The following is a 13,939-nucleotide window of genomic DNA, read 5'->3' as shown; positions in this document are numbered from 1 at the left end:
ACGTGTTCACATTGACCGACCTTCACAAAAATCGATACAAAGGTGTATCATGACCAGAAAAAACTAAAAGTCTTAGGTGCAATTGTAAAAACGCAACAGAAAGCCTGCTTTTTTGCATTTAGTGGCTATTTTCAATTTTGTTTCCTATTTTTATATTTTATATTTATACTTGCACAAACACACCGAAGCAAATATCTTGTATCTGTGTAAACATACTTGGCAATAGGCAGATTGTGATTTAGACTAATAATTGACACTGGCAGGTCAGAGCCACTGGAGCTGAGCGCTGTCTGCTTTAATACCATGTCATCATAATATGTAGTGTGTTTATTTTCAATTAATCACAAAAGCATATTGGTCTTGATGAGCATAATTATCTACATTACAAAGAGGATTCTAAATCCAAATCATAAACTAATGCTAATAATTCCTATAATTCCTAATACGACCGTGATTAAATGTTTTTTGCATGTTCAATCTCTGGCTGTTGAGGTGGTGTCCTGAAAACGGTGTGGGCTTTGTAGACAATTGGCAAACTTTTTGGAGGAAACCTGGTCTTGTTAGGAGAGATGGTGTTAATCCCACAGAGTTGGGGCCAGGACGCAGAGCTGTAGTCCTACACACTGCATAGAGACTTTTTCTGTCACCCCTCCCACTAAATTATTAAATTCAAACATTAACAGAGGGAGAATCATCAAAAACCTCTGAGACACAGGAGGTTTTTGACAAAGACAATTAAATGTGGACTCTTAAACATAAGATCACTGTCATCAAAGGTTATTTTAGTAAATGAACTAGTCTAAATCACAAAAAAAAATGTATAGTCCCTCACTGAAATCTAAACTAAGCTACAACTCATTTGAAAGCATTGTTCTTAGGTCTTCTACGCCTATCCATGCAATCAAAACAGCCAATTATGTTAACCATGCTCCGGGGGTTTATTCTGACATTTTAACCGAATTCCCAGAGTTTTTATCGAACCCAGTCCTAAAAACAGATAAAGTTATTATTGTCGGTGACTTTAATATTCAGGTTGACAATAATACTCCTTTTTTTTCTCTCCGTCTGTGACATCGCACCCCCCATTTTGAGAACCACTGCCTTAGTCCAGCGGATCATCCGGTCAGCTGAGAAGGTCATCGGCTGTGACCTGCCGGCTCTCCTAGACCTGTTCCACTCCAGGACCAGTAGGAGCCATCAGGACTAAAACCTCGCGTCACCTGAACAGTTTTTTCCCCATGGCAGTGGGGCTCACAAACAAGCCCCCTGCATCACACTGACTCTGCTGACCCCCCCACCCCCCACCCACCCTTGCACATAATTTATAACTCTATATTACTGGCACTATTACCAATCTCTGCACCTTAAAACCGCACGTAACTCTTTAACTGTATATACTGTTGTTGTTTTTTATATTGTTATATTGTTCAATATTGTGTTTTTTAATTTTTTGTTTGTAAAGTGCACCAACCACACCAAGGCAATTTCCTGTATGTGCAAATATACATGGCAATAAAAATAATTCTGATTCTGACATACGGTGTCAAAATTGAACATCCAATAGTATTTCCACATAATCCGGATCTATCAGACCATAATTTAATAACTTTCGATTTATCATTATCAGACTACATGCCATTAATGAAAAACTCCATTCTAGATGTCTAACTGATAGTGCTTTAGCTACATTTTAGGAAATAATTCCAATTACATTTAAAGTATTCACAGATGGTGTTAAAGCATATAAAAAGGCCCTCCACAAAGCAACAGCTGCCTACTCTGCGAATTAATAAAAGAAAATAAAAACAACCCCAGTTTTCTCTTCAGCACTCTAGTCAGGCTGAGAGTCACACCTCCACCGAACCAAGTATTCCTCCATCCCTGAATAGCAATATCTTCATGACCGTCTTTAATGATATCATTTTAACTAGCACAGAGACAGCCTTGGCAAAAATCACTAATGACCTTCTAATAGCTTCAGATCAATGGTTTGTGTCTGTCCTCATCCTGTTAGATCTTAGCAGAGGTGTCAAAAGTATTCCCATTCATTACTCAAGTAGAAGTATAGATACTAGGGTTTAAAAATACTTCTGTAGAAGTTGAAGTATCAACTCAAGCTTTTTACTTAAGTAAAAGTATAAAAGTACTGGTTTCAAAACTACTTAAAGTATAAAAGTAAAAGTAATGTAAGGGGAATTTTTTTATGTAAATACATTAAAGTACCATATGTGTACTACTGAGCATTTACATGCGTTTCATGGAGCGGAAGACATAATAACTAGTTGCCAATAAGTAATGTAATAGTGCAAAAAGTCAAACTTCAGTGGAATGTTATCAATAACCTTTATTGAAAGAGACCTTGAGACCTTTGTGCTAAACCTGTATGTACAACAACACTACAGATAGGCTTTGTTCAGCCGCAAAAGCAGCTGGTTCTCAAAGTTATTTGAGCCTATGCATGCTCTACCTGAACTGAAGATGAGCCCTGCAACACTAAACAGTCTTTCACAGGCTGCCGAGGCCCTGCCCTTTGTACACACCGCCCGTTGCTACTACCGATTGAATGGTTTAGTGAAGTCCTCGGATCGGCCCCGCCGGAGTCGGTAACGGCCCTGGCGGAGCGCCGAGAAGACGATCAAACTTGACTCTGTAGAGGAAGTAAAAGTCGTAACAAGGTTTCCGAAGGTGAACCTGCGGAAGGATCATTACCGGTAGGGGAGAGCAGGGTAATGTGGGACATCGGGTAATGTGAGACACCCCCTGTATCTAGGCAACGGAACACATTTGTGGTCATGTGAACATTATGTTTTCAAGCCCCTCCCATTCCCCCCTTGTCATGAAGGAGAAGTTAATGCTGGTGCTGTGGAAAGTATTTTTTTTCACAAAAATGTGTTTTTTGCATGTAAAAGTAAATTTTCTTGCTTTGAACTTAATCAACTGTTGCGTCAAAACAAATTGAATCAGGTAGAAAATCTTATATCATACATGTTGGTGAACTTCCAACATATAAAACCATGTGATTGATGCTAGCTGAAGATTAGCCTGAATTGCTAAGAGATGTTTTTTCTAAGACGTGGGACAAATGTTGTGAGACAGTGTCTCACTTTACCCCACCATGAAGCACAAGTTAAGTTTAGCTTTAAACATATTCTAGTGTTATATTACATTATATATGTTTTATTTTTAATGTCAAACATTGTAGAAAAGCCATCATGCCAAGAAACCATACACCAGGAAGATAACCTGGGGCCAAACACCCCTCGCAGAGATGGAGAGTGCAGCCGCTAAGGTCATGCAAGGAAAGAAGTCTTTAAGAAAAGCTGGAAGGGATAGAAATATTGATAAGACAACCCTCAAAAGATTCATAAAGAAAAAAGAGAAAGGGGAAGTAAAATCAGTAGCCTGGGGTGCAGTAGCTGAGGTAAAGAGAACATTCACAGATGAGATGGAGGAGGAGCTTGCCAAACACTTGAAACAACTAGCTGACCAGTTCCATGGCCTTGCTCCAGTTAAGTGCCGTGAACTGGGATTTGAATACACAGAGAAAAACAATATCACTGTCCCTGTGCAGGTAAGCTAGGGTGTGCAAGAGATCACATGAATCATAATAATCATAAATTTGCTTAATTGACCAATCCCCATGATTCTGTTACTAGTCCGATATTAGTTTTGGAATGTGTGGTTGTCAATCTAGCTGTCGGGATTTTAACTACTACAACATTTGTTGTTTTGGTGGTCACACTTTACCCCGTAGCTGGGGTAAAGTGAGACACAAGACCACTTTTTTTAAAACAATCATATTTTCACTGCCCTTTGTCCTTTAGACATTCTGATCATTTCCATTGCTAGAAAACATCCTGAATTAATGGGAAATGTTAAATTTTACTGATATATCATTTTAGCACGCCTAGAGGGGAGCAAATGTAAAAAATTTCTCACATTACCCCGCTCTCCCATACAGCCGGATTCGACTGCATGGCACCCAAAACCCCCCCCACAGGTGCTTAGGGTCTCGCGCTGCACCCCAGGGCCAGCGTGTCTCCCGAGGCCGGGGTTGTGTTGGTGTGGCATGCGAGTGCTCTCCCATCTACCCCCCCGCCCCCCCACACTCTTTCTATTTTTCTGTCTCCTCCACTTCGTCTGAGCACTGTCCACGACCGTGCGGTGCCTCCTTCTCCGCTTTTCCACCCACCTCCGTGCGCCTTTGCCGGCCTGCTCCGATGGCCGACGGACCTGTCAGCGGAGGCGGGAGGATGACGGATGCTGCGAGGACGGTGCCGCACGCCGCAGCTCTGGCTTCGCTCTCCTCTTTTTCGGAACCCTCCAGTACGGTTGTGTGGCGGCCTCGGCCTGGCCGTCATCCCGCACATGCGGCGGGCACCCAACTCAAACTCTCCTCGTTCGAGGGGGGTTTAATGTCTCACAAAAAAAAACCGGAATGAAAACAAGCCAAAATGAAATAAGAGTAACGAGGCTATTTTTAAAATGTAAGGAGTAGAAAGTACAGATATTTGCGTGAAAATGTAAGGAGTAGAAGTAAAAAGTCGTCTGAAAAATAAATACTCCAGTAAAGTATAGATACCAAAAATGTCTACTTAAGTAAGGTAACGAAGTATTTGTACTTCGTTACTTGACACCTCTGGATCTTAGTGCAGCATTCAACACTATTATGCACAGGTGAGGACATTATCTGCCCTTAACTGGTTTAGATGTTTTTCTGATCGCTCCCAATTCATGCAAATTAATGATGAGTCATCTGTGCACACCAAAATTAACCATGGTGTTCCATAGGGCTCTGTGCTCAGCCCAACTTTATTCTCATTATACAGTGCCTTGCATAAGTATTCACCCCCCTTGGACTTTTTCCCATTATGTACTGTTACTAACTGGAATTCAAATAGACTTAAATAAACTTTTTCCCGTTTGATCAAAAAAACATGCATAGTACTTTGGAGGTGCAAAATAAATTTTATTGTGACACAAACAATAATGAGAACAAAAAAGTTGACATCTGTTGGGTGCATAAGTATTCACCCCCCTGTGTCAATACTTGGTAGAACCCCCTTTCGCTGCAATTACAGCTGCAAGTCTTTTGGGGTATGTCTCTACCAGCTTTGCACATCTAGAGATGGAAAGGTTTGTCCATTCTTCTTGGCAAAAAAGATGAAGCTCAGTCAGATTGGATGGAGACCGTCTGTGAACCGCAATCTTCAAGTCTTGCCATAGATTCTCTATTGGATTGAGGTCTGGGCTTTGACTGGGCCATTTTAAGACATTAACATTCTTTAATCCAAACCATTCCTTTGTAGCTCTGGCTGTATGTTTAGGGTCATTGTCTTGCTGGAAGATGAACCTCCGCCCCAGTCTCAAGTCTTTTGCAGACTGCATCAGATTTTCTTCAAGGATTTCCCTGTATTTGGCTCCATTCATCTTTCCCTCTATTCTGACCAGTTTCCCTGTACCTGCTGAAGAGAAGCATCCCCACAGCATGATGCTACCACCACCATGTTTCACTGTTGGGATGGTGTGCTCAGGGTGATGGGCAATGTTGGGTTTTCGCCACACATAGCGTTTTGCATTGAGGCCAAAAAGTTGCATTTTGGTCTCATCTGACCAGAGCACCTTCTCCCACATGTTTGCTGCGTCTCCCACATGGCTTCTGGCAAACTCCAAACGGGATTTTTTATGGATCCCTTTCAACAATGGCTTTCTTCTTGCCACTCTTCCATAAAGGCCAGATTTGTGGAGTAGACGACTAATAGTTGTCCTGTGGACAGATTCTCCCACCTCAGCTGTGGATCTCTGCAACTCCTCCAGAGTAACCATGGGCCTCCTGGTTGCTTCTCTGATTCATTTTCTCCTTGTCCGACTCTTCAGTTTGGCTGGACGACCTCCTCTTGGTAGGTTTGCGGTTGTGCCATATTCTTTCCATTTTCTTATGATGGATTTTATGGTGCTCAGAGAGATGTTCAACGCTCTGGATATTTTTTTATAATCTAACCCTGCTTCATATTTCTCCACAACTTTATCCCTGACCTGTTTGGTGAGCTCCTTGGTCTTCATGATGCTGTTTGTTCAGTAATGATCTCCAACAAACTCTGAGTCCGTCACAGAACAGGTGTATTTATACTGAGATTAAATTGCAGACAGGTGGACCCTATTTACAAATTTTGTGACTTGCAAATGTGACTTGTGAATGCAATTGGTCGCACCAGATCTTTGTTAGGGGTTTCACAGTAAAGGGGGTGAATACATATGCACTCAACACTTTTCAGATTTTTATTTGTAAATAATTGTGAAATCCATGTAATATTTCCCCCCACTTCCAAATGATGCACTATTTTGTGTTGGTCCATTACATAAACTCACGATGAAATAAATTTTAATCTGTGGTTATACCATGACAAAATGTAGAAAAGTCCAAAGGGGGTGAATACTTATGCAAGGCACTGTATATGCTTCCACTAGGAAACATTATCAGGACACACTCTGTATATTTCCACTGCTATGCGGATGACACCCAGTTATACTTGTCAATAAACCTGAAAAAGTAATCAATTAACTAAACTTCGAGCATGTCTCAAGGACATAAAAACCTTGATGACCCGCAATTTTCTCTTATTAAACTCAGATAAAACAGAGGTTTAAGAGTAGGCTTAAAACCTTCCTTTTTGATAAAGCTTATAGTTAGACCTGCTCTTAGTTATGCTGCTATAGGTCTAGAAGTTTGATAACATCAACTGGTGGTATGCATTAATAGAGCAGCAGAACGTAACTTAACCTATGTTCTAAAAAAAGAAGCGTTTAGTTCAAAAAGGCATAGAGGTATTGATGTCTGATCTACTGAGTGGGCCACATGGCTTTAATAGTACTGCCATACAAACCAGTAGCCAGTCAGATTTACCTTTGTATCATTGATTACAAGGCAAATACACCTGATGGTGCAAAGGGAATTTATGACACATGACACACGGAGCTTCTCTTTCCAGCTTCTCCATCCTTATCACATCAAAGTAATTCATATCACATCAATACATGTTTCTGACCCTTGTACCCTTTCCGGCAATGGCGGATCCTTCGTCACGTTAGCATCAGATAATGGTGGTGGACCATGACAGACGTGGCAGCTGATGATGTGTCCTAATTGGCTGCAGTGGACAATGACTGTGGACTATAGTGGCATCCGATCTTGATGGTAGATCATGATCTTGCTGGCTGCTGACCATAGATTATGATTGCAGCAGGAATGCTTGACATATAGTATTGAAGTTATCCTTCAAAATGTTAACCCTCATCATTGCTGCTAATACCTTTATCTTGATGATGTTTTCCTACACTTGATATCTATTGCACTTCTGTCCATCCTGGGAGAGGGAACTCTCTGAGGTTTGTACGTATTATTACCCTGTTAAAAGGGTTTTTAGTAGTTTTTACTTACTCTTGTTGAGGGTTAAGGAGAGAGGATGTCACACCATCCTAAAGCCCTATGACACAAATTGTGATTTGTGAATATGAACGCTACAAATACAATTTATTGATTGAACCTTATTTCCTCCCTTCAGGATCTAGGTGTCTCAGGCTCTGCTCTCTCCCTGTCTCATCCTACCTCAAAAATTGCACTTACCAGGAAACTTGGAGAGGATCTGTGTCGAAACCTTGTCCTCTCACTACTGGGGTCCCTCCTCTTCTCTCTGTACACCAACTCCGTCAGCTCTGTCATTCACTGACAGGGCTTTTCCTACCACAGCTACGCTGATGACACCCAACTAATCCTCTCTTTTCCCCCCAATCTGAACACAGGTAACAACACGAATCTCTGCCTGTCTGACTGACATCTCTAAGTGGATGTCTGCACATCACCTGAAAATCAACCTCAAGGGAAGGGCTCTCCTACCCATGACATGGATATTACCTTTGACAAGTCTGTGGTAATCACCACTCAGACTACTAGGAACCTGGGTGAGACTCTCGACAGTTAACTCTACCTTACTGCCAACATTACTGTAACAACCCGCTCCTGTGTGTAACCCAGGTCTCATGACTTTAAAATAATTTTTAAAAAAATACAATATTTTCCGAACCGGAAGTGCAACTACTACTTCCAGTTTCGGCACTATAAATATCAGGGTCGAGAGGCGCACTTCCTCTTTAATGGCTGAGCAGTGCGAAGGTGAGTTGAGTCCTCTGTGTTGTATATGAGTAGTATAGCGTGATGCTAGTTAGCCTGTGTGTGTGGGTTGACTCTGTCTGTGTACGTTAGCTTAATGCTAATAATGCTAACGAACCCCCTTTGGGGAATCAATGATCAATTGGAATTGTTTGTTTGTATTTACTTGCATTTGTGTTGTACTTTGATTGAATGTTTTGTAGGGATGAGCGAGTACAGCATTATCTGTATCTGTATCTGTATCTGTTATCGGAGTGGGCGGGGCCTAACCCGGAAGTGGGTGTGATTTAACCCGGAAGTGGGCTGGATTTAACCCGGAAGTAGGCCGGGTTGTCTTGAAACGGGCGGGGCTTTAACCAGTATGTTATTTTAAGCATGCAATTGATATGGGTTGATCAGAAATTGTTATATTTATTGCTGATTAGAAAACTATTACAGGACAGCATCTGCATTGAGCTTCAGATCAATGATTTTGATCACAATAGCAAGCGAACTATTTACAGAACAAGTTTTGTAACAATGAATACAACACATGCTGTTGCAATTATGAAGTGAAATGTAATAACAAGTGTTTTCATACTCAACATAACTTTCTTTTTTAACTTTGAATTTTTTTTAATTTATTTCCACACCAGGTGTGTGTGTGTGTGTATGTGTGTGTGTGTGTGTGTGTGTGTGTGTGTGTGTAAGTGAGTAAGAGAGAGACAGAGAGACAGAGAGAGAGTGTGTGTGTGTGTGTGTAGCTTAATTTGTAATATTTTTTATACCACTACTACCTAGAACTTGTTCCTAGAACTTTTACTTCACTCAGTGCGTGAAGTAAAATAAAACTGGTTAGAGCCAACTGACGGTTTAAAAAAAGTTTAAACCGTTAAAGTAAAAAAAAAAAAACTGTTTAAAAAAAAAAAAAAAAAAAATCTCCGACAGGCAGAGACGCAACGCGAGTCGCTTTCTACCAGCACCACGTCTGAACGAACCCACGTTTAACAGAACTCTACTGGTTAATAAGTAAGTACAAACTGAAATAAAAACAAACTTCAAGCTGAAGAAACCCTAAACGTTAACGGAAAAGACCCGCGAACCTGAGTGACTGAGAGACAGAGAGCTGTTCTTTGAGTGAGTGAGCAGAGCGGTGTGTGAAGGGGAGGAGCGCTGTGACGCTGTGTGAGGATTTTCATTCAGTCCGAGCACAGATATTGACTCGTATTACTCGTATAATACTCGTGCTCGGCAAAAGTGCTTTATCCGTACCGGATACTCGTTTCAGCCGAGTATCCGGCTCATCTCTAATGTTTTGTGCTTTGTTAAGTCAATTAGTATATAATGAACAGTTAGCCTTGGTCAAAGGTTTGTATGATTTAAATGTAATACTGACTGATTTTGGACTAATTCTTTTATTTCCTTCAATGGCTCTTTAATGGCTGAGCAGTGCGAAGTGCGAAGTGTGAAGATACCGACAATTGATGGCGAGCTATCCCCTGTATGGACTTTTTCAGAACCAACCTTTCCCTACGAGCCTCCTTGCCCTGCGAGCGGTAGGAGAGAACTAATCGTAACCTTTTTTTTCTCCCCCCTCCTTGGAATAACCTTTTTTTGGACCAACAGACTCTAATTAACTGAACATATAACTGAATGAATGAATGCATGCATGGCGTGAATTAAATGTGTATAATACAATTTATATTTAAAAGCACCTTTTTGTCTGTGTCTTGGTATTCACACGAAGGGCTCCAACCGAACCTTATAGTCCACACTTGTTACATGTGGATACATACTGCACAACATCAGTCCCCTTCTCATTCACAAGGCAGCGCATGTTCTGGTCCAGGCTCTGGTCATCTCACGCCTGGACTATTGCTGGTGTTATTATGGCTGGTGTACCTGCTAGTGCCATCCAACCTATGCAGCTCATCTAGAATGCAGGAGCTTGACTGGTCTTTAACCTACCTAAATTCACTCACACTACTCCGCTCCCTTCACTTGTTACTAGTGGCTGCCCGCATCCATATCAGAACACTAGTACTTGCATACCATGCTACGAACAGATTGGGCCCATTCTACATCAAGGACATGGTCAAACCTTACACCCCAGTTGTCCACTCAACTCTGCATCGGCCAATCGGCTTGTTGCTCCCTCACTGCTAGCTAACCACTCAACAAAATCACGACTCTATGCTGTCCTGGCTCCTAAATGGTGGAACAAGTTCCGCTGCAGACTAAAGACACATTTCTTCAAACTATACCTCGGATAAAAAAACAATTATATGGTTAAGTTAGGACTTATTCACAAAAGTGGATAGTATTAAGTATAAAAAAGTGCGCAGGTGATGTCTGTGCGCGTCTGTGTGCATAACGAGCAGCAGACACCTTATTGCTGCCATGTGCAAAAACTTCAGGGTTATTTATTTTAGCCTAAACATTGCTTTCATTTCTTAAACTCACTAATGAGCTAGGTGGGCTATATGCATGGAGCAGAGCGAGTCCATTCTCTGCTTTATTTTGGAGACGGCGACTCTGAGATCATTCTCCACGTTTAGCTGCGCTCTGCAATTATTCTTTAAGTATGACAGGGCTGAGAAAGTCTTTTCGCACAAGTCCGCCAGCCTTGTTAGCCAGTCAGGGTCAGTGAGGTGGTCAGCGAGCTGGGATCCATGCTCCATCAGAAATATGCGCACCCCGTCCTGCAGCTCATACAGGCGGCTCAGCAGATTTCCTCACAAGATCAAGTCTGATATTGAGTGGACGTGTTTTGATGTAGTTGACCATTTTTTATCGCAATGTCAAGAATATGTTCAGCTCTGGTTCAAGTGTTTTGCTTGCAAGAGATTCTATGTGAGTAATACAGTGTGTGGAATTTACGTCTGGCACTACTTGTAAGACTCTCGCTTTTAGTCCTGCCTTTTTCACCAGCATCGCTCTAGTCCTGTTCCTACACACACTAATACAGTTTTCCGAAGATAGTCCCTCTTCTTTTAGTTTTGTAAAAATGTCCTCACCTGTGCACGTCCACTCCGGAGCGCGGAGCAAAACAGCATTATGTTTCCCGTCAAAACTAATTATAGTTACAGCTGCGGGTTTAATTAACGTTTCGTTGATTATGTCTGGCTTTTTTGCCTGTGCAATTAAATATGCCACCTCTTCTGATGCCCTTCGAGCTGCGGCTAGGATTGTCTGTTTACTAAGGACTTCCTTTTGGCCTTGCAACTTTCGCTTGTTCCGCTAATCCGTGTCGGAATAACCTCATGGGTCAACAAAGAAAAAGGAAAAATCTGACGGATAGGTTTTTATTGCATGGTTTTATTCTAATTCAAACCCACGCATCATTAGCGGGGAATCGTAGATGAGGGAAATTGTTATGTACTGGGTCGAGCAAGATGGAGCAGTGGTTGTTAGTGAGAAATAGGCAAGCTGTTTATGATGAAGGTGAATCAGAAAATCATACTGAATCATTGAAAACAAAAAAGCTGTCTCTGGGATTTTTGAGTGCGGGCTCAGAGGCCAACCCCCAAGCCTGTGTGTGTGCTGTGCTGAGATGCTAGCTAGCGAGACCCTGAAACCATGTAAAGTGCGCCACCATTTAGAATCTAAACATGGACGTGTAAGTGCTCTGTCAAACATATAGCAATAATATATGTTTAACAATCCACTATTTGCACTTAATGTTTTACATTTGTTGCTTTGCAAATTGTATTGCTTAAACATGGATGGATTATTATGGAAAATGTTGGGACTTTTGAGACAGCGCTTTGGTCTGTCCCGTTATTGGATTTGCAATGCATATGTATATCTAGTCTTGTGAATGGATCATAAAGTTGTGATAATTTAAATTTGGGGTTGGGCACACAAATTTGTCCCTTTTTCAAATTGGGTAACGGCATTCTAAAGTTTGGGAATGGCTGAGTTCCACCATAGCATTGTTATTGCACATACATATATAAATAAAGATTATTAACAAGCTATTACAGCTTGATAGTTTTGGATGGAGAGAGATTTAACAAATAAGTCAAGTTGGCAAATAATTCACATTATCACATCATTGTAACATCAGTAGCAAATTGGCAGTTAATGGTGAAAAATACTACTAAATATCCAAGAGAATTAATGATTCAACAGTAAGCTGAAATTCAAAGGAAAGACATGTAAAGAGACTCCAATTCACACACACACACACACACACACACACACGCACGCTCGCTCACTCACTCACTCACCACTGGTTCCTGTCAAAGGACACCAACAGGCGGATCCCAGGAGGAACAGGGGCCATATTTGGACTGAAGTTTTGACAATTGTCTTATGTGAGCTCACGCTGAAGAGATTGATGCATTACATGCTGACATGGTGGTTATGCATCCATAAATCTCCATTCCAGAAGAAGTTGCTGGGAAATGAGAGAAAAAAGGGTTTAGCAGGGGAAAAAAAAGGTCCTGTTCTCAGCTGGTAGTAATATCAGTCCTGGTGTGAATACTGTCACAAAGGTGAAACTGAGTGCAGAGGAGAGGAAACGCCACCATAAATCACAGCAAAACCCAGAAAAGACTCTCACTATGAGCTTAAAAATAAACAAGTACACAAATTAGGTGTATACTTTTTTTTGTTGTTTAGTCCTTTTCATTCTAACAAAATATCTCATTTGTGACATTAGACTGTCCTAATACTGTGTAGAATGACATTACATCTCAGTATCAATTAAAGTTAAAATTGGACTGTGCAAACAGCCTGTCATTTTTTTCACTCCTTAAAATCTGCCTTGTCTTTAATTATCGTTATGTTTCAATAAATACCCGTGAGACAAATGTTAAGGCTCATTTACCTCATGTACCTCATGTGACATAATGGTTTCAAAAAACTTTATCTTATGGAGGCGAATATCACAGCTCTATGGTGATAATATCAACATACCGTGGTCAAAGCCATCGACACAAAGATTCAGGTCTCTGACGTTTACTGAGGGTGAGCATCTCAAACTACAGACGTGGACAGTGTCCGGGTTCACAGCGTGGCCGCTTCGACCCTTTAAGCGACAGTGTTTCCTCTTGTGTAACACATGTCGAATAGTAACTTAACAGGACGTCCAAATATCAGCAGTGTACCGACAAAGACAGTCGATATGCTTAATGACTTTCTTTTCCGTGAACGTTTAAAATTCACATTTGCCCCGATGGCGGAAACAATACGGTTATTAAATCGCAGGTTACAACCAATATCTACCTTTCAAATGTAATGACAGGTAGGCAGAGCACGCTGCGGCTGAGAGACAGTCGGTCCCGAATTGTACACGACTCAGTTCAAACACACGGGTCCTCCTGCGGAGCTTACCTCGAACGGAAAACTCGACGGTTTGTGTTAGTTCCTGATCTCGGCGGCGCGACACGTCCTCCACTTCCTTGTGTGAAAACAAGCGACCGTCACCACAAAGCCACTCACACAGCTGTGCGGCTCCTCTGTGCTTGTCTGACGTCATCAGTTTACACGGTTCAGGCGGTATGTGCTTTTTGTAAAACATCCTGCAAATAACATCAGATTGCTTCTGGTTTATTTTATTATTTAGAATGAATTTATGAGACACATTTTATTATTTAAACTTTAAGACCTTGAACCCAATTTTGTCCAATTTTATCTTTATGTCTTCTGTCTTTCATTTTACAATAATTCTTTCAAAATACTTTGCTCAGTTAGAAATTCTTCAGACATATTCAAGCATGGCACCTCACCCGTGTTCATCAACGCTGTCTGATCTCTATAATTTGTTTTGAATTGTCTGACTCCTCT

General features: G+C 41.2%; 1 protein-coding gene across 6 annotated transcripts in view; it reads right to left on the bottom strand.

The window, feature by feature from the left end:
• slc37a1 (solute carrier family 37 member 1) overlaps positions 1–13,634 on the bottom strand; it is a 65,043-nt gene extending 51,409 nt beyond the window's left edge. For 5 of the 6 annotated variants that reach the window (XM_053439605.1, XM_053439609.1, XM_053439608.1 and 2 more), the window contains exons 1-2: positions 13,487–13,634; positions 12,379–12,548 (exon numbers count right to left, since the gene is read on the bottom strand). In XM_053439605.1, the coding sequence (XP_053295580.1) occupies positions 12,379–12,434 (56 nt within the window). In that variant the 5' untranslated portion in view covers positions 12,435–12,548; positions 13,487–13,634. Of the gene's footprint in view, positions 1–12,378; positions 12,549–13,378 lie in introns of all 6 variants that reach the window. The other variant, XM_053439606.1, reaches the window with a different exon arrangement.
• Between the last annotated feature and the right edge of the window lie 305 nt (positions 13,635–13,939).

Source organism: Pleuronectes platessa, chromosome 14 (genome assembly GCF_947347685.1).
Source record: "Pleuronectes platessa chromosome 14, fPlePla1.1, whole genome shotgun sequence".
In the NCBI taxonomy this organism is placed as follows: domain Eukaryota; kingdom Metazoa; phylum Chordata; class Actinopteri; order Pleuronectiformes; family Pleuronectidae; genus Pleuronectes; species Pleuronectes platessa.
This window is presented reverse-complemented; position numbering and strand designations above follow the sequence as displayed.